This window comes from Crocodylus siamensis, chromosome 6 (assembly GCF_052110815.1).
Source record: "Crocodylus siamensis isolate JL-2025a chromosome 6, ASM5211081v1, whole genome shotgun sequence".
Classification (NCBI taxonomy): domain Eukaryota; kingdom Metazoa; phylum Chordata; order Crocodylia; family Crocodylidae; genus Crocodylus; species Crocodylus siamensis.
The window spans coordinates 27696357-27718216 of record NC_143400.1 but is presented as its reverse complement, the minus strand read 5'-3'; the positions used below and the strand labels follow the sequence as shown (position 1 = coordinate 27718216).

Sequence of the window (21860 nt, the reverse complement as noted above, 5' to 3'; positions counted from 1 at the left end):
GGACGCACATGGGGAGCCCAGGTATCCCAGACACACACACACAAAATGATACACCATCACCCCCATTGTGTACATTCAGATGCACACACACACAATTCCACAGTCATGCACTGATACACGCACATCACTGCACACACACACACTCATGCTCACACACGCACAGGGCGAGCCCAGGCGTCTGGGACACGCACGCACAGTGACACATGCACTGATACACACACATGCACGCGCGCACACACACACAATCGCTCACTCACGCAATGACACACACACACACACGCTGATGCACAATCCCGCACTGACACGCACACACTCAGGGAACCCAGGCACCCGGGACGCGCGCGCACACACACGCCGTGACTCACCCCCCGGAGAACCCAGGCGCGGGGGGTGGCGCTGCGGCCCCTCCCCCTCCCGCATCCCCCCCCCCCCGCCGCCGGCCCCGCCCCCCCGTTTGCCGCAGCCGCCGCGCCAGCCCCGGCAGCCGCGCACCGCCCGCCCGGGCCGCCGCCGCCGCCATGAAGGACCGGACACAGGAGCTGCGCAGTGTGAGCCCCCGCACCCCCGCCCGGGGGACCCCCACCCCCAAACCCGCCCTCCCCAGACTTGGGCACTCCCTGCCCCAGGTCTCGAGACCCCCGCACCCCCTCCCGCACTGGGGACCCCCGCACACGGCCCCGAGGCCAGCCCCTCCCCCACACCGCCCGGGGACCTCCCCCTCCAAAATCACCCCTGCCTGGACCCGGGGACCCCCAATTCCCTCCTCTCCCCTCCCCCACCTGCCAAAGCCGGCCCCCCTCCTCAGGCCCTGGGGACCCCCCAGGCTGTCCCCAGCCCCCAGTGTTGGGGGTAGTCGATCAGTTTCGATTGGGGGGCACCAATCAGTTTGGGGGGGGCTGTTCAGTTTTCAATAGGCTATCAATCCATTTCCCACGGGGGTGTCCAGCAGTTTCCAGTCAAGGGTGTTGATCCCTTTGGGGCAGGGAGGGGGTTATTAGTGCGTTTCCAATAGGGGGGTATCGAATCCACCACCATAGGAGGAGGCTAATCGATTTCGGTGGATTTATGGGGGGGCATTGATGTTTGAATGGGGGGGCACTGGTGGGGGGGGATCAGTCAGTTCCAGGGGGGTGGGGGGTATTGATCAGTTTCAATAGGACATTGATCAGTTTCATTCTGGGGGTAGTGATCACTTTCAGCTGGGTATCCATCACTTTCAGTGGGTATTGATCACTTTTAATGGGGTATCAATCAGTTTCAATATGGAATTGATCAGTTCCTCTGGGGTCTTGACCACTTTCAATAGGGGACCTTGCTCAATTGCAGGGAGGGGGGGGGATACTGATTAGCTCCCCTGGGCCTTGATCAGTTCATTGGGGCGGGACTATTGCCCAGTTCCAATTGGGGGTATTGGTCAGTTTCAGTGGGACACCAGTCAGTTTCAGGGGTGGGGGACACTGACCCTTTGCAGCGAGGGAATCAATCAGGGGACACTGATCTTTTCGCCCATGGATCAGTCTCTGTAGTGGTGGTGGGGGGGCTAATTGATCAGTTTCAAGGGGATATCGATCAGTTTCATTGGGCATTGAAGAGTTTTACTGGGCGGGGAATCAGATCCAGGGGCCTGGATATTGATCAGTTCCACCTGGGGGTGGATTGGTCCCAATGTGGGGGTTATTGATCAATTCCAGGGAAAGAAATTGATCAGTGTCGATAGCATATTGATCAGGGTCTGGAGGATGTTGATCAGTCCCAATGGGGGGGATATTGATCAGTTTCAGTAGGCAGATATTGATTGCTGTCTATCATTGATTGCTGTCTATCAGATATTGATCAGTTGCGATCAGGGGATATTGATCAGTTTCAGTGGGAGGATATTGATTCATGTCTGGGGGTATTGATCGGTTCCAATGGGCGGATATCGATCAGTGTCGGGGAGATGTTGATCAGTTTCAGTGGGGGCATACTGACTGATCACTGCCTACAGCATATAGATCGGTGTCTGGGGGACATTGCTTGCTTCCCCCCTGGGGCCTTGCCAGCCCCCCCCCCGCCCTCAGCTCCGGGGGCTGCCCCCCCGCCTGCCCCCCCCCGCGCTGCGGCTGGCGGCTGCGCTCGGCCGGAGGTGCTGGGGGTGGAGGGGGCTGCAGTGAGCTTCACCCTCGGCTCTGTCCTGTGGGGGAGGGGGGGCTGGGGATGCGGCAGCCAAGGAGTGTGTGTGTGTGTGTGTGTGTGTGTGTGTGTGTGGCCCGGATGCTTGGGTACTCTGCATGTGTCTGCACTTGGGTGTATAGGGATAAAGAGAGAGAGAGAGACGGAGTGTGTGTGTGTGTGTGTGGCTCAGACACCTGGGTTCTCTGTGTGTCTGCACCTGGGTGAATGGGAGTAGAGATTGTGTGCTTGTGTGTGTATGAGTGTGTGGCCCAGATGCCTGGGCACTCTGTCTGTCTGCATCTTAGTATATAGGGATAAAGACTGGGGGGGAGGCTGGTGTGTATGTGTGTGTGTGTGTCTGACACCTGGTTGTATGTGTGTATGATATATAAGAGCTACATAGGAGTAACAGTTGTGTCTGTGTGCACCCCGGATGTCTAGGTTCCCTGTGTGTCTACCTGGGGGTATAGGAATACAGTGTGTGTGTGCAAGTGCACATGAGTGAGTGAGAGATTACTCCTGTGTGTATAGAATTGCATGTGTGTGTTTGTGTGTGGAATTGCTAGTGTGTGAGGTGGGTCTAGAAGTTGGGGCGGGGACATCTTGGACACCTGGGTTGTGTGTCTGTGCATATGTGTGCATGTGCCCCAGATGCCTGGGTTCCCCATATATGCATTTGTGTATGTGGGTCTTAGATGCCTGGGATGTGTGTGTGTGTGGGGTGCCCAGACACCTGGGTCCCATATATGTGGGGGGAGGGCAGGGTAGGTTTGGGTCCAGAGATTGTGCATCTGTGTGTGGGAGGGTATAATAGTGTATGTGTGTATGCACACAGATTGTGTTGTCTGTGTGTGTAGTGGTTTAGCGACGGTGTGTCTGTGGGGGAGAATAGAGAGGGTGTGTGCATGTGTATGTGTGGGTGCATGTGTGTGTGTGTGCTTCCCAGAAATGTGTGTTGATATGGAAGTTGTTGGGAGGGGGCAAGTGTGTGGCTGTGGAGATTGTGTATCTGACAAACCCCAAGATGCAGCCGCATACACACACACACACACACACACGCGGACGTGCACACTGAATCTCCACCAACACCCCGCCAAGACACAGCCACCAGAGTGCATGCACACATACACACCGGACAGACACAGAGCATAGTAGTGTGCTTGCACACTCCCACATGCACACATACACTCACACACACACTGTCCCTAAGACATAGCCCCCCACCCCCGCAGCCCGAATCTGCACTGAGACAACACCCACCTTGAAAAAGAGCTCCACACATGCACACACTTTGACATGTGCCAGTTGCACACTCAGTGAGCACAAAGCCTAGTAGTGTGCTCTCTCTCGCACACACACATGGCCACATGGTGTCTCTCTTGGATGGATGTGTGGATGGAGGGATGGATATGGGTTATGGAGATGGGTGGATTTGTTCATGGGATGAAGGGAGTGATGGGTGGACGGAGGGAAGGAGGGATGGAGAGGTGTTTATGGAAATGGATGGATGGACAGAAGGACGCTGGGTTCATTGTTGGATGGATGGATGGATGGAGCTCAAGGGATGGATGGGTGGATGAATGAAGGATGGTCTGGTTCATTGCAGGCATGGAGGAATGGATGGAGACGTGGATGGGGGGATGGTCCATGGAGGGGTGGATGGATGGACTGGTTCATTGGATGGACAAGCAGATGGATGAGATCAGTGGATGGATGGATGGATGGGGCAGTGTAAAAGTAGATGGAGGGACAGTGGGGCCTGGCTGCATGAACGGATGTCTCTCAGCAGGGCTGGATAGAAGGACTGGAGAAGTGTATGGGGCGGAGGGGTGGAAAAGTGGCTGGACAGATGGTGCAGTCTCTGGCTGGAGGGATGCAGGGGGTGTGGGGATGGAGGGATGACACAGTTTCTGCTTGGAAGAAGGGATGCATGGAGATGTCTCTGGATGGATGGACAAACAGACAGACAGATATAGGTGGTGTCTGGCATGGGTGGATGACAGAGTCGGGTAGACAGACAAAGGGGTACACGGGTGATTGGGTGATGGGCCATGGATAGGCCATGCAGGATGGATGGAAGGATGGACAAGTCCAGGGATGGCTGTCTATGGAGATGGAGGGGTGAGGTGATAGGGGGACGGACGGACGAAGGGGGTCTCTGGGGACAGACAGAGTGATGAAGGGGGTGATGGATGAGTGCGGATCGCCTGTCCCATCCTACCCCCTGTTCCCTCATCTGTCCTTACCCACCACAGCCCTCCCTCCCACCTCCATCTCCCTCTTCTCATTCGCCCACATGGCTTGGATCGGACGCTGGGGGCCAGGTGCTTGGGTTCTCTGGGAGGCCGCAGCGCTGAGCCGGCTGCACCCGCTGATGCGGCGCCAGAGCTTTTTTTAGCTCAGTGCTGTGACGCTCCTAGGCCCTCCTGGCACTGGTGCGGCAGGGGGGGAGGGCATGGGGGGCAACCCGGATGTCTGGGTACCCATTAATAGCTCCTTCCCCTCAGGCCCCCCAGCCTCTCCTCACCCCAGAGAACCCAGGATTCCAGGCTCCCAAACCCCCTGCTCCCACCCTGGGGAACCCAGGTGTCCAGGCTCCCAAACCCCCTGCTCCCACCCCCCACCCCAGAAAACCCAGGTGTTTGGGTTCCCCTCCACCCTCTCCCCCCAGGAGAGATCCTTCTTTCTCACCCTGCTCCTTTAAATATTCAAATGAGGCCTGGCAGGCCCAGGCAGGGAGGGGAGGTTCTATGCAAATGAGGCAGGATGGCTGCCCAGTGGGCTGGGAGCGCAGTCATGCCATGCAGATGAGGCCTGGGGCTGGCCAATGGCGTTGCGCTGGCCAGTAAAGGAGCAAATAAGATGTCCCCAGCGTCAATGGCTGATGGGCATAGGGCTGGGGGTGGGGCTATGCAAATGAGCAGGGCTGCTGGCCAATTGCCTTTGGGAACAAGGCTGGTGAATGAAAGAGGGGAAGGGGGGGTCTGGGAGCCTGGACGCCTGGGTTCCCAGGTGGGGGGGCGGTTTGGGAGCTCGGGCTCCTGGGTTCCTTGGCCGGGGGGGAGAAAAGGGGGTTTGGGAGCCCAGAAGTCCTGAGGTCTCAGGTGATAGGAGCCCGGATGCTTGGGTTCCCTGGGGTGGGGGAGGGTGGGAACAGGGGATTTAGGAGCCTGGATGCCTGGGTTCCCTGGGACACTAACGAGCCCCGCCCCTGCACAGGCCAAAGACAGTGATGATGAGGAAGAGGTCGTGCACGTGGACCGCGACCATTTCATGGATGAATTCTTTGAGCAGGTGAGGCCGGGCCAGATACCTGCGTCCCTGGGGTGGCGGGAGTGGAAGCAGGGGATTCTGAGAGCCCGGGTCCTAGTGTGAGCGCATGCCTGGCAGGTGGAGGAGATCCGCGGCTGCATCGAGAAGCTGTCGGAGGACGTGGAGCAGGTGAAGAAGCAGCACAGCGCCATCCTGGCCGCCCCCAACCCCGATGAGAGTGAGTGTGGGGGCGGGGCAGGGCTTGGCACCCCAGTAGGGTGAGGGTGGTGGGGCAGGACTCCCTCCAAGCAGCACTGGGGTTGGGAGGTCTGTCTCCATCCCTCCTCCCATGCCCTCGTCCATCCCTCTGCACACCTTGGCGTCCCTGGGTGGGTCGAGCCAGGGACGGGGCCTGGTGTGGGGTGGGCAGGGCCTGCTCTGACTGCCGCCCCGCAGAGACGAAGCAGGAGCTGGAAGACCTGACAGCCGACATCAAGAAGACGGCCAACAAGGTGCGCTCCAAGTTGAAAGGTAGGTATGGCAGCTGTGGTAGCCATCTTTGCTGGGGCGGGACTGCCCCCTTCCCCTGCACTGCGCTGACCACCCCCCCGTGCCTGCAGCTATCGAGCAGAGCATCGAGCAGGAGGAGGGGCTCAACCGCTCCTCGGCCGACCTGCGCATCCGCAAGACCCAGGTATGCTTCCACCCGGGTCCGAATCCCTCGTCCTGGGCCCTGTACCCCTCTGCCGGGCCACGTATCCCTCAGCCAGGCCGTGTACCCTCTGCCTCCCCCTGTATCCCTCCGCCCATCACTGTCTAGCACCCGTATCCCTCCGCCTAGCCTTGTAGTCCTCCCCACCCCCGCCATGGCATCTTCCTGGCACTTGTACCCCTCCACCCAGGCTATGTGTCTGTCTGCCCAAGCCGTGTATCCCTCCACCAGGCTCTTCTCGGGGCCCAAGGGCCTCATCAAGGCCATGTATCCGTCCACTGGCCTCTTCCTGGCATGCGTATCCTTCTGCCCAAGCCCTGTGCATGGATCCCTCTGCCAGCCTGTCTGGCTCCTGCATCCCTCCGCCTGCTCGCGTAGTCCAGTCTCTTCCTGGTGTGTGTATCCCTCCACCACAGTATTTTTGGCACGTATATTCCTCCGCTAGGCTCCCCTTGGGGCACAGAGGCCTCTGTCTCCCTCTGCCAGAGCGTTTTCAGTGCATGCATTCCTCCACCGGGTCCAGGTATCTGTCCAGCTGGCCACATATCCCTCCACCAGCCTCCCTGTGGCCTCCATATCCCTCCGCCTGGCCTTGCAGTGCCCCCCTGGCCTCTTCCTGGCATGCATGTCCCTCCATGTGGGTCACGTATCCCTCCACCAGGCATCCCTCGGTGCACGTATCCTTTGACCCAGGCCACGTATCGCCCTTACCAGGCCACGTATCCCTCCACCGTTGTGAGTTCCCCCCAAAAGAGTCCATTCCCAGCCCCAGGGAAGAGCAGGGGGGCATATCCTTCCACCCAGGGGGAGGGGAGGGGATGAAAAACAGCCCCTCTGTTCTCCCCTCCCACAATGCCATGCTTCTCCCCCTCCCCAGCACTCGACCTTGTCCCGCAAGTTTGTGGAGGTGATGACGGAGTACAACGCCACCCAGTCCAAGTACCGTGACCGCTGCAAGGACCGGATCCAGCGCCAGCTGGAGATCAGTATGCCAGGCAGGGGGGTGCGGGGCATGGGTACGGGGACAGGGAACCCCCAGGGAATCCGGGCTCCCAGCCCCCACCCCAGGGAACCCAGGCATATGGGCTGGCTGACCACCCCTCCACCCTGCTCCCCCCCCAGCTGGCCGCACGACCACCAATGAGGAGCTGGAGGACATGCTGGAGAGCGGGAAGCTGGCCATCTTCACTGACGACGTACGTGCCCCGTGGCCAGTCCCCACCTCAGAGCTGGCTGCATTTTGGCCCTATATGGAGTGTTATATGCAGCTGACCTAGCTGTTCCACCCCAGAGCTGGCTGTATCTCAGTCTCCCTATACGGTGTTATATGCAGCTGTACCTCAGTCGTTCCACCCCAGAGCTGGCCATATCCCAAGCCTTCCAACAGTGTTATATGCAGTTGCTATCTAGCTGTTCTACCTCAGAGCTGGCTGCCTCTCAGCTCTCCTCTCAGTCTCCCTATGCAGTGTTGTATGCCACTGTACCTCAGTGGTCCCACCCCAGAGCTGGCCATATCCCAGCCTGCCTATGCAGTGTTATATGTGGCTGTTACAAAGTCACCCCACCACAGAGCTAGATGCAACTTCGGCCTTCCCTATGCAGTGTTATATGTGGCCGTATCTCAGTCATTCCACCCCAGAGCTGGCCGCATCTCTGAGCCTTCCCCCTCCCTCTCTCGCTGGGCCTGGAAGTGGGGCTCTGCTGACATAACACCCCTCCCCAGATCAAGATGGACTCCCAGATGACGAAGCAGGCGCTGAACGAGATCGAGACCCGGCACAACGAGATCATCAAGCTGGAGACCAGCATCCGGGAGCTGCACGACATGTTCGTGGACATGGCCATGCTGGTAGAGAGCCAGGTAAGGCCCTGCCCACCCCTTGCCCCCCATCCCCCCGGCACTGTGTGTGGCCATTTCCCCCCTCCCAGAGGTGCCCCGTGGGTAGGAGCGTTGGGTGACCTAGAACTAAAGCTCTTGGAGGATTTGAGCCCCAGACCTCGGTGGGAGCAGGAAGGCCCTGGCCCTGTCTCCACCCACCCTGAGTCATGGGGGGATGCCTTCGATCCTCTAGAGCACCCAAACCACAACTGGGAGCATTGGGTGACCTAGAACTGAGGCTCCTAGAGGATTTGAGGCCCGGACACTGGTGGGAGGGGAATGGCCATGGTCCTGGTCCTATCTTCACGTACCCTGAGTCATGGGGTGGGGCCCCTAAAACCTGTGTGGGAGCATTGGGTGACCTAGAATCAAAGCTCCCTCTGGCTGCCAGGGCTCAAATCCTCTAGGAGGGGAAAGACACCCCCACCCCTCAACTGACCAGGGGGGTGGGAGAGGGATCCTTGCTCCCCAGAATGGGACCCTCATGGGAGATGCTGGCCACAGGGGGAGATGATCGACCGCATCGAGTACAACGTGGAGCACTCAGTGGACTACGTGGAGAGGGCTGTGTCGGACACCAAGAAAGCCGTCAAATATCAGAGCAAGGCTCGGAGGGTGAGTGGGGGGCTCCCAGCCCGTGCTCCCCCCATGGGGGAACCCCAAACTTCTGACCTGCAGCCCCCTGTATCCCCAAAGGCCCCATCTGGTGCCCCTCGCTTTGAACTCGCAGCCCCTCCACAGCGGTGCTCCTCACTTCTAATCTGCAGCTCTCCCCACACCCTCTCCCCATGTGCCTGGGGCTGGTAACTGGGGACCTGCCTCGGTTTTCTGGCAGTGGGACCAACAAGTTGCAATGAGTCACCGCAAGGGTGGGAAGATGCATGAGGGGTGGTGAGGAGGTCATAGGGCATGTCTGCAAATGGAGCTTGGGTCTCCAGGGGGAGTGGAGGCTGGAGGGTGAGGGTGGCCAGTGCCCACACTTAGAGCATCTGTGGCCTGGGGGTTTGTGGGGGGCCTCAGGGTCCTCCCATGAGTACCTGGGACCACGGTGGGTTCTAGACCTCCCATCCCGTGTTCGGGCCTGTAGGGGGTTGGGGCTGCTGCAGATCACGTCATCTAGACCCTGCCCTCCTCAACTCCTAAAGCCAATGAGGAGAGGGGCAGGATGGATGGGTTCTAGTGGATCTAGAACTTGTAGAGCTGGGAGTGTTGGGAGACCTAGAACTGAATGCCCATAGAGGATCGTCCATCTCTCAGCATCGACTGCAGGGCATAGTCGGCTAACCGCTCTAACTATTGGAGTGTTAGTTCCTGCAGACACCCCCACCCCACCCCACATGCCACTCTCAGGGGTTAGCCCTAGGTACTGGAGCATAAGTCTCCATGTCTCAGCCTCTCCATGGAGCATACTCATATACCGGCCATGAGTACTGAAGTATTACTACCTGTCTCCAGCTGTCTCTGTGTGGGCATACTCAGACCATGGTTTGGGGAGTATTAGGACCTGGGATCTGTCCCCTCTATGGGTCATACTCAGGTGTTGGCCCTGAGTATCAGAGCATTAGTGCTTGCAACCTACCCATCTCTGTGCGGCATACTCAGGTACCAGCCCATGGTATTAGGGTGGTAATATCTACATCCTGCCCCTACCATGAGGGATGCTTACATGCCGGCCCTGAGTATTGGAACGTCCATACCTGTAACTTGTTCCCTCCGTGGGGCATGCTTGGGTATTGGCCCTGGAGTATTGGTATCTATGACCTGCCCCCTCCATGGGGCATACTTGGGACCTGTAATCCCACTTTGTCCATGGGCCATACTCAGGGATTGGCTCTGAGTCCAGGAGCATTCATCCCTCGGTCCTCCCGCTGCTCCCCCCTCCCATTAATGCCTCTCTCTCTCCTTCTTTCTTTCCTCCCATTGCTCTCCCGGACCCCTCTCTCCTCTCCTCCTTGCTGGGGTAACGTAGAAGAAAATCATGATCATAATCTGTTGCGTGGTGCTGGGCGTGGTCTTGGCGTCGTCAATCGGGGGCACCCTGGGTTTGTGAACCCCTGGTGGTGACACGCACGTGCAGACACACACACACACACGCACAACACACACACCACACAATCTGCACCCCCCCGTGTCCCCCCTCCCGACGATGACGATACCACGGCTCATGATAACAATATTCCTCCTCCTCCTCCTATTACTGCTGATGTAACAAGACGGTAACGAGCCCTAACGAGGGAGCGGCGCCACCCTCGGCAAATCTAAGGGGTTTTGTTCACTACCATCTCGCCATCCATCGCTCCATTTCTCCCTACTCCCTTTTCCCCCAAAGGCCTGGGTTTCCCGCCTCCCCCCCCGTCACTGCTGGGGTGTGGGGAGGGGTCCCCACAACACCAGTGCCCGTCCATGTCCTGGATTCAGGGGGCTGGCAGTTTTTGAGTCCCCTCAGGGCAGGGGGTTGGCTGAATACTGCCCCTTGGTAAGTACCAGAGCATTGGTGCTGGGGCAATTCCAAGTATTATCTCTGCCAGCCCCAGTGTGGGGGTGTCAGAGGACATGCTTGAGGACTGGGGTATGATCAGCGGGACACACCTGAGTATCACTCCCAGATGAGGAAGTATTATCCAGGGACATGCTTGAGCATTCCCCCCCCGCCCCGGTACTAGGGTATCCAGGATGGGGTGTGCTTTGGTATTGCCTCCAGAGGCTGGAGTATTAGCAAGGGGTGTCTATGGGCATTGCCCACAGATGCTGAAGTGTTAGGAGAAATACTTGAGCATCTCCCCCCAGATGCTGGAGCACCAATGGTGGGACATACCTGGGTATTTCCCCCAGATGTTGGAGCATTAGGGGGCATACTCATACTCAGGGGTGTTATCCCCAGGCCCTGGAGCATCAATGGTGGGACATACTTGGGTATTGTCCCCAGGTGCTGGAGTATCAATGTGTGCGAGTGGAGGTGTATACTCAAGTTTTGCCCCCAGGTGTTCGAGTATCAGGGAGGGGATGTACTCGGGTATTGCCCCCACCTCCACCCCCCCCCCCCCGGTGTGTTGGGGCACTGGTCAGGGGACTTACTCAGGTAATGCCTCCAGGTGCTGGAGTATCAGTGAGGGGATATATACTCAAGTATCACCCCCAGAGGTTGGAGCATTAGTGAGGGGACGTGATGAAGTATTGTCCCAGGTGCTGGGGTATCAGCAAGTGGACATACTTCAGTATTGCTCCCAGGTGCTGGAATATGGCGGTATCCATGCACTGCTGCTGAGTCAAAGGAAAGTTGGAGTTGTAAGGCTGACACTGGGGTATTGCCCCTAATACTCTAGTACTGAAGTACCACTGCATTAGGGACAGTCTGGCCAGAGCAATTACCAAAGAACTGTTGGGGAGAAGCCCAAAGTGTTTTCCAGACATGACTAGAGTAACCAGCCCTTGCGGGGTCGATATTGAGGACCTGAGGGAGTCCAACGTGCCTGAGAGTAAGGACTGAGGCATGTCATAGAGTATTAGTAGGCTGTTACCCTGGAGGGGGGTGATGTTGGGAAAATGAATACCCAGGTACCAAGGAGGGTTGGGGGTAACTAAGTCCACAGTGTCAAGGGGTTGTGGCCCTGCCTGGGAATGCTTTGGAATTGATGCTATAGCATCCCAGTATACCAAAGGATTGATACTCCAGTATGGGCACATGGTGGGGGGGGGCTCCATACCGCATTGGCCAGGACAGTTGGTGCACTGATACTATGTTAAGGAAGACAGAGCATCAATCTACAAATACTGGAGTGCTGACACTGTTGGCCAAAGTTCATTGGTGTTACCATATCTGGAAATAGTGGAGTATTAATACTACCATGGCCAAGAAATGTGGCTGTTGCTGTATCTGGGAATGCTGAAGTATCAATATTACCGTGGTCACTGAGCTGATGTTGCTGAATTGGAGACTTTTGTTATGCTATCTCGGAGTACTGGAGTATCAGTACACACTCGGCCCTTGAGCTACTGTTGCTGTATTGGAGGGTATCATTGCTGTATCTGGGAATGCTTCAGTATTGATGCTACCTTGGTTATTGAGTTGGTGTTGCTGTATTGGGGTGTATCATTACCCTATCTGGGAATTGTGGAGTATTGCTGCTACCTTGGCCATTGAGCTGGCTTTGCTGTACAGGGAGACCATCTGGGAATACTGGAGTGTTGATACTACCTTGGCCATCAAACTGGTGTTGCCTTACTGGAGACTTTGGTTATCCTATCTGGGAATAGTAGAGTATTGATGCTGCCGTGGTCAAGAAGCATTGGCGCTACTCTATCTGGGATACTGGATTAACAATACTACCATTGGCCATTGAGCTGGTGCATTTCAGAGTACCGTTACCCTAGCTAGGAATACTGGAATATTGATGCTATTTTGGCCAAGAGGTGTGGACGTTACCTTCTCAGAGCATCAATGCTACCTTGGCCACTGAGTTGGGCTTGTTGTAATTTGGGAGTCTAATTAGGATGGGACCTCTGCCTGCTAGAAATGCCCAAAGTATTTCTTCCCCTGGGAGCAACTGTGTTTGAAAAGATACTCCAGTATTTTCGCTTGGATGAGGGTGGGGGGCTTCCTCCATTGCAGTTTGGCAGTGGTCGTCATAGCGAATACTGCAGCTACCCCTGAGGATACCACGTCAAGAAATGCTCCAGTATTCCCAGTCCCTCCTGTGTGTCCAGTACCTCTCTCAAAGCTGGAAATGGCTTCAAAGAGATCCCTGACTAAGGCACATACTACAGTATCCTGGAATCACCACAATACCTCTGGGACCAAATATACTAGACTAATATATCATCGTGAGAGAGTAACACACAGGGTTGTTGGAAGTAGCCATGCAAATTGGATGCAAATCGAGATGAAGGCCCAGGGTTTGAATCAGAGACCGGGCGAGAGAATACCCGAGTAATACTGGTGTGGTGCTAGGAGATACTCCAGGGTTTGGGGGGGGTTTTTGTTTTTCTTTTTGCCAAAGGACATAACCTCCCCCAGTCCCTGGAGTCATCGTCGAGTCCCTGACATTGATATTGCCTGCACCTGGAGGTGTGGATTTGCTGTAGTATTAATTACTTGGGTTGTCTCAAATAATTGTCTGCCTGCCTAATTCTGGAATGGCCCCCATGCAAGTCTGTGCTCATATTAGCTCCCCAATGCTTCTTCACCTGCTACGGTAACACACTGTGGTCATTAGATACTAGGATACCACACTGTAGTTGTTAGATATCAGGGTACCACACTGTGGTCATTAGATACCAGGGTGCCACACCGTGGTCTTTAAAAACAGGGGTCCCACACTGGTATTGTCATGGCATGTAAATGCTAGGATACCACACCAGGGTCATTAAATGCTACAGCATGATATTTAAATACTAGGGTGTCGTGCTGTGGTCTTTAAGTATTAGGGTATCATGCTGTGCTAGTTAAATGCAAGGTTATTGTTCTGTGGCATTTGAATGCTAGTGTATCATCGTGTGGTCAGTAAATGCTAGGGTATCACTACATGATTTCCAAATACTAGGGTGTTATGCTATGAAATTCAAATACTTGGGTATCATGCCATGATATTCAGATACTAGGGTGCTGTGCGGTGGCATTTAAATGCTAGGGCGATGTGTGGTGGTATTTAAATACTAGGGTATCATGCTGTGGTCAGTGAATGCTAGGGCACCATGCCATGGTATTCAAATACTAGGGTATTGTGTCATGATATTTAAGCACTAAGGTATTCTGCTGTGTTATTTAGATACTAGAGCACCACACTGTGGTCATTAATTACAATACTATAATCATTATTATAATAATTATATAATTGCTGTAATGATAATAGTAACTCAGTAATTAGAATATTATAATGCTTGCTATACTTGTTGTGGCAATTTCTCTGGTAAAAGTGTGTATCTGTCTGTCAGTGTATAGCTGCCTATCAATCGATGGATAGATGACCACTGAAATTGTTATTATAAGTATAACGAGTATTATTTTATTAATATATATGTGTGTGTGTGTGTGTGTGTAAATGGGTATGTGTATATGTGTGTATACACACACACACACACACTGCTTTTTTCTTTGGAAATTTATGCTCACTCCCATTCATACTTAAAAAAAATAATGCATTCATATATATTTTTTAAAAGTGATAATAATATATTTATACATGTTTTTTAAAAAAGGAATAATAATACTAGAGTGTTATTAGTCGCTATTGCCATAATTTAAATATGTAAATATGCAGATATTTAACCATCTAAAGATTGCCCTAATGTACAGTAAATCATCGCTCCCAGGTATGGAAATACTTCCATAATTTAAATATTTAAACATTTTAATACTGTTGTAATTTAAAGCGAATCATAGTTACCCTGTTCTGGAAATATTACCATACTTTACAGCAAAGTCTCTCTCTTTGGTCATAGACATATTGCTATAATTTCCAGCAAATCACTGTTACCCAGCGAATCATTAGCTCCCCTAGTTGGGGAGGGGTGATAGGCTATGAATTATGGTAATATTGCTATAACCAGAGAGCAACAATTAATGCTAAATTATGGCAATGTTTCTATATTGCCGTAATTTCCCGTGAATTAATGCTCTCTGGTTACAGAAATATTACCATAATTCCCAGCCAGTGCCCTCTCCCCAGTTAAGACAGCCATATAAACCAGGAGAGCAGTGCAAAAAAAATTATATATAGCAGAATTCCCTTGGGGGGGGAAATACTCCAAAGATACTCAAGACCCCACCCCTTAAAAATCAACTGTTACCCACATGAGTGTAGATCCTGTAGGAACTCAGCTCTCCACAAATGCAACGATGTTCCATGAATATCAATTGTGGAGCTATGACAATGCTAGAGTAGTATAAATTGATAGGGGCAGCCACAAATGCTGCCAAATAAATACCCCAAGGAAAGCAGCTTGGTACTTCTAGCATGATCGTGGCTTTCCAGGCCCCTTTGAAAGTACTTGGGTAATACCACGTGCTGTTGCTTTTTGGGGCGCAGCAATTGTAGAGAGAAGCCGTCTCCCCCTCTGCTAGGATGCGGCAGTAATTCTAGCTGAATACGGAGCTCTTGGGTCACTCGCTGCAATGCTAAAAATACTGAGGCATTGCTGAGTAATGGCTAACAGCATGATGCTCCTGGAGAGCAAAGTCTGTGGGTACCCAGAGGTGCGCCTGCCCTGTTAGCCCTTTTGAGAAGTCTGGAGTATTAATATGCACCAAAGTACTGTTTAATGATGACCAGGCTGAGCCCTCCCATCCAGTGCCTCTGAGAAAAATACTTGAGTATTAGCAACATGCCCCATGTTCAAGATTAAATATGAGTGCAAACCAGCTACAAAAACATTGTGTTTCTTCCAGCACCATCTTTGTGGCTGGCCGGCCATTTCTGCCCTGTGATAATTACTCTGTCTGTATAATGTGCCTCCGTTTGCCATGCATGGTAAATGTAATGGGTGCCAGAGGCTGTGTAGAGCAATACTGGGTATCCCAGAGACCACTGCTACTCAGCCTCCAGCATAGGTGAAGTCATGATGGATTCAATCCTGAAAGGATTAAAGCACTCTCCTCCCCCAAACACGAATACCTAACTGACCTGGGGTAGCTCTCAAATACCCCCAGGGCAGGGAAATATCAGGGCAAGAGCTTCCCCATAATGCACCACAGGAGACACTGGAGCCTCTTAAGTCTGAGAGTGTGTCTAAATGATAACCCCTATCTCTACAATCACCCAAATGCACCTTGATAACAATACTGGAGTACCTTAAGAGCACTCCTAAACACTCAGCTACCCCTCAATACCAGCTCACTGTTAGACCCATCACTCCAGGATGCCATACTATTTTTTGGTAGTGATAGGACTACTTGGAGAGGACCCCCAGACACATGATACCCCAACTCCGGCATGCTGTAGAATGTTTGGGTAATGATAGGACTACTCTGAGCCTGCTCCCAGACCCATGCATACCTCTCGAGACCAGCCCACCATTAGGCCTGTCAATCCAGGATGCTGTAGTATTTCAGTGTAACAATAAGAGTCTTCTGAGAGTGCTCCCAGACATGTGATACCCCCACCCCAGGACACTGTAGTATTTTTTGGGTAATGATAGGACTACTCTGAAAGTACTCCCAGAAACCAGCCCACCATTAGGCCCATCACTCAAGGATGCTGAAGTATTTCAGAGTAACAATAAGGAGTACCCCGAGAATACTCCCAGAACTCAGATACCCCTCAATACCAGTCATCCCAGTACAAAGAAACCCCCTCCCCACCTGGACCCTGCCTCCTGCTTTTCTAGGAAGTGGGGGGTGTTGAAGAGCACCAGATGTGGAGGGTGTGCACGCACCTGTGCAATCTCCCTCCCCCATCCAACACGCTGTGGCTGACAGGTATAGAAAGGAGAGACACATGATGGAGAGCACCACATAGGTGAGAACTACAGTAAGATCCTTCTGGGAGGCAATGACAATGTCTGCTCTCATTGGTGATGATACTCAGTGAATTATGGTAAGGGAAGGCCTTTCTCTTCCTCCTGCCTTTCAGGTAACAAGACACACATGCCCATGTGTACATGTGTGCCTGTAGATGTGTGTACATGTGCAAGAAAGCATTGACAAGGCTGGAGGGGATATGCTTATGGTTTTATGTACCAAGGGCATGTTGGCAGGAGCATACGATATGAAGTCTTGGGTGCCTGTGTACAGGGCATTGTAACCGCACACTTGTAATGTTTGTGTGTGTATGGAGGTGCAGAAGTGTGTCTGGGATGGGAGGTCAATGTGTTAGACATATGGAGGCATGTGTGCGTTTGGTGTGTACTTGCACCCCCCATGTGGTGTTATAACACTATAGTATGTGTGAGTGTGCATAAGCCGGGTTGAGATGAGATGGGCATTACAAACATCATATGTGTAGTTGTGTATGTGTGTTTTGGCATACTCACACACACGCACACAAACCCACACTTGGGTTGTAACTCTCTAGCGTTTGCGTGTGTGTGTGTGTGTGAGGAGATAGGTGTGTAAGCCTGTTGGAGATAGGAGAGAGGCATTATAAACATGGTATATGGGGAAGGGTGTACATCTATATACACCCATACTTTAGGGTTATAGTACTGTAGTGCGCGTGTGTGTGTGTGTGTAAAAGGGAGAGAAAGGCAGATGTCATAGATGGAAGCTGTGTATTATAGAGAGATGTGTGTGTTCCTAAGTAGGTATATATTGGATCTACTCTGTATGTGTGTTTGTGTAGATGTATATATTGCATCTACTGTGTGTGTGTTGGTTAGATAGGGGTATATATTGGAGATATTGTGTGTGTGTTGATAGGTGTCTATATTGTGTCTACTCTGTGTGTGTTGGTAGGTAGAAGTATATACTGGATCTACTGTGTATGTCTGAGGGCAGGCAGGCAGTTGTATCTGTTGGATCTATTCTGTGTGTGTTTGCATGTGCGTTGATAGGTATGTATTTACTGTTCATGTGTGTCTATGCATGCATGTGTGTTGGTAGGTAGATGCATGTATTCGATTGACACTGTGTGTGTGTGTGCGTGTGTGTGCACATGCATTGGTAGGTATGTATGTATTGGATCTACTGTGTGTATGTGCGTGCCACCACATTTACCTAATGTACCTGTGTGCATATAGATGAATACACACATAGCTAGTATATTCACCCTATGCAACACACACATTTACCATCTAGAGATACAGATAGATACATGCACAGTCTGTAGTATATTTGCCCTCCCCATCCATGTTCATGTGAACGGTGACACGCCTCTAGCACATTTCCTGGCACACACAACCCAATGCACCCACAAAAGCACACAATGAATATCCTCTACTTGTACATACCTTACACAAGACATACATATGCCAACACATGTGTGGTCCGTGTACCACAGCAGTGTGTACAAACCTATAATTATATATATATAAAAGATGTGCATAGATATAAATTCAACAGGTTCTAGAGATGTGTGTGTCTTGGAAATATATATACATGCGTGTACACAGCAGATGTGTGGCTGTATCTGTAATAAAACGTAGGGACATGCATGTTCCCTGTAGATGTGTGCATATTTGATAAAACATGCTCACAATGTCCTGTAGATGTGTGCATATATTTGATAAAACAGGTATACATGCATATAGACATTGTAGATGTATGTACATGTTTGAAACAGCATATATGTACACACATATACACTGGACATATCTTTGATGAAACATATATATACTAATATAGAAATGTATACATACATCTGATAAAGTATATGCACACATGTACATGAGGAATATACTGCAGATGTGCATATGTCCCTTTGAATACCCCATATACACAAGACATATGAAATCAACATGTTCTAGGCATGTGTACCTATGTTTCATGGCAAAGGCCCAGAGGTTTATATGCAGTAGGTGGACACGTGTGCATGTGTCTTCATCAAAAAAGAGAGACGCTTTCAAAGATTTGCTAAGATGGGTGTACATATGAGATGCACACATGCACACATATGTACGAGGAATGTGGTAAGGAGGTGTGCACATGTCTTTCTATCTCCATTTGTTTTTATACATATATGTAGGATGTGTCCCTCTTCCTCCTCCCAAGGATTGCAGGTGTATATACTACAAATGCTGCCCACGTATTTACATGTTGAGCTATGCATGCGCATGTGCACAGGTTGGGTAGATGATACTCTGTGGATGGGGGTTTCACTCTAGAGCAACTGTCTTCAATAGTAAATATTGAATATCCACTGACAGTGGATGTGTGTGCCCCACACACACATGTGGGAAAAATACTGCAGGATATGTGTGTGCATCTGCATCTCTGTGTATACACACATGTAGAAAACGCAGGGCATAGATGCTGCAGGGCGCGTGTGTAGAAAGCATGTCGTATTCACATGACATCCCTCTGTGTGCATGTGTGAAAATGACAGACCTTTCACCTACCACTGTATTGACATGTGTGCACACATGTAGAAAACACGGACACAAATCTGCACACGTAGGGATGATGCCATGTATATGCTATGGACACATGTGAACTGGGCCAGATGCATGCAACATGTGTGTGTACCCACATGGCAAAAACATTCACTACACAAGCAATCCCCATGTATTTGCATGTGTTCACACATGCAATATATGTGCCATATACTTGTGGAGATGTGCACGCTATACATACTGCAGATGCACAAATGTAGGTGTGATAGACACGTCATTTAGATGGGCCTCTATGTGTAGGCACATGTGTAGGAGACAGGCAGAATACTTGTGTACCCACATGTGTGCACACCTGTGGAAGATGTGCAGTACACATGCTATATACACTTGTACCTGCTTGTGTGCACACATGTAGAACGTGCAGTATAGATCTGTATACATTTGTACCCCCATGTGCGCACACATACTATAGATGCTTGTACCCACACATGTGTGCAAATGTGGTGCACACATACACATGCTAGAGACACGTGCACCTCCATGTGTGCACATATAGAACACACACAACACAAATGCTATATACCCTTGTACTATACACCTGTGGCACACGCAGTATAACGCTACAGACGCTTGCACTCCTCTACGCGGCATCCAACACTGTGGAAAAGAGCCCCCGAGATGTGGCAGACATGCAGTGCCACGCGTGTGCACCCTCCCTCTCTCCACCCATCCCCTCCATCCCCCCCATGCAAAAAAAAAAGAAAAGGAAAAAAAAACCATTTTCTGTGAACAAACCCAGCTTAGATTTGATTCTTTTTGGGTGAAAACCCCCACAAAATGGCACAAACAAACAACAAAAACAAGCCCTGAAGACTTCTCCGTCCCACCCTCCCTTCCCACAGCTGTGGCGTGTTGAATACCCCCGTGCCCCCCCCACTTCGTGTCCCCCCCCGGGGTAGTTCTGCTCTGTGACGTTTCTCTCTGTGCTCTGTGGTGTGTTGGCCTATGAAGCAGCCCCCCCAAAACCCGTGATTTTCTTTAATTTTTAACCGTTTCCCCCTCTTCTCTGGGCATGTGCAGTTCCGTGTTCCCTGCCCCCCCTCCAGTTTTGCATGGGGAGGCTCCGTGGTCCCGTGTCCCCCATCCCCTTCGCATGCCGGGCTCTGTTAGACCCCATTTCCCCCCCCCGCGCGGCATGGGGGGACGGCAGCTTCTTCAACCCCCGCCCTCAGTTTTCGGGCCTCTGGGTGCGGATATCCAATGGCCCCCTCCGCATTCAGGCCTCCACGGCCTTGGATTTCTAACCCCTCCATTATTTGATGCTGATGGTGCCAGATTTCCAACGTCCCCTCCATTTTTCATGTGTGGCCTGGTATTTCCAACGGCCCCTCCGTTATTTTATGCCAACGACACTGGATTTTCCAATTTCCCCTCTATTTTTTCTGTGGGGAGTTGGGTATTTACCATTATTCCTCCATAATTGTGTGCCAACAGCTCTATATTTCCAACCTTTCCTCCATTTTTCATATGTGCAGCCTTGTATTTCCAACCCCGCTCCGTTATTTTATGCCGACAGTGCTGGATTTCCAACGTCCCCTCCATTTTTCACATGTGCGGCCTTGTACTTCAAACATCCCCTTTGTTATTTTATGCCAGTGATGCTGGATTTCCAAGTTCCCCCTTATTTTTTCGGCGGGGGTGGCCTGGGTATTTCCAACTATCCTTCCATAATTGTGTGCCAACAGCTCTACGTTTCCAACCATCCTTCCGGTTTTCAAATGTGCAGCCTGGTATTTCTAACATCCCTTAATTTCTTGATGCCAGTTGTCCTGGATTTCCAATTTTCCTTCCATTTCTTATGCCGTCAGCTCATTATTTCCAACATGCCCTCCATTATTTTGTGCCAACAGCTCTATGTTTCCAATTATTCCCCCATTTTCTGTGTAGGGAGCTCTGCATTTCCAACTCTCCTTCCATTTTTCATATGTGCGGCCTGGTATTTCCCTCTATTGTTTTATGCCAGCGGCTCTGGATTTCCAATTTCCACCTCCATTTTTTTCTGTGGGAAACTGGGTATTTCTAACTATCTCTCTTACAATTTTGCGCCAACAACTCTGTATTTCCAACTCCCTGTCCATTTTCTGCATGTGCGGCCTTGTATTCCCCACATCCCCTCCATTGTTTTATACCGATGGCTCTGGATTTCCATTTGTCCCTCCATGTTTTCTGTGGGGAGCTCTGGACTTCCAGCTATCCATCCATTTTTTTGCATTTGCAGCTCAGTATTTCCAACATCCCCTTCATAATTTTGTTCCGACGGGTCTACATTTCCAGTACCAGCCCCCCTTTGGTTGTGGGCAGCTGGGTATTTTGAACAATCCCTCCGTTTTTCACATTTGCGGCCTTGTATTTCCAGTGCCCCCTCCATTATTCTATGCTAACGGTTCTGGCTTTCCAATCTGCCCCCCTTTTTTCCTCTTTGGAACTGGGTATTGCTAAGTATCGCTCCATAATTTTATGGGTGTCCAACTTTCCATCCATGTTCATGTGAGGCCTTGTATTTCCAACATCCCCTCCGTTATTTTGTGCAGACTGTTCTGGATTTCCAAGTTTCCCAGGTTTTCTTTCTGTGGGGAGCTGCGTATTTCTCACGATCCCTCCATTTTCTGCATGTGCGGCCTTGTATGTCCAAGTTTTCCTTCATTATCTGTGAGGGGAGCTCTGTATTTCCAATGCCCCCTCCATTATTTTGTGCCAATGGCTCTGGCTTTCCAACATTCCCTCCATTTTTGGCACATGTGGCCTGGTATTGCCAATATCTCCTCCATTATTGGTTGCCGACAGCTCTGGATTTCCAATATCCCCCCATTTTTGTATCTG

The 21860-nt window shown here is 51.7% G+C and overlaps 1 protein-coding gene across 2 annotated transcripts; it reads left to right on the top strand.

Moving 5' to 3' along the window:
* The first annotated feature begins 422 nt into the window (after positions 1–422).
* Positions 423–21533, top strand: STX1B (syntaxin 1B). 2 transcript variants are annotated; one of them, XM_090054782.1, is made up of 10 exons: positions 423–548; positions 5374–5448; positions 5545–5644; positions 5863–5937; positions 6027–6100; positions 6996–7104; positions 7241–7314; positions 7842–7979; positions 8502–8612; positions 9967–21533. In XM_090054782.1, the coding sequence occupies exons 1-10, from the start codon at positions 519–521 to the stop codon at positions 10045–10047; spliced, it is 867 nt and encodes a 288-aa protein (XP_089910908.1). In that variant the 5' UTR covers positions 423–518; the 3' UTR covers positions 10048–21533. The 2 variants fall into 2 exon arrangements, with proteins under 2 accessions (XP_089910908.1, XP_089910907.1); XM_090054781.1 differs by having other exon boundaries at positions 424–548; positions 8502–21533.
* The last annotated feature ends 327 nt before the right edge of the window (positions 21534–21860 follow it).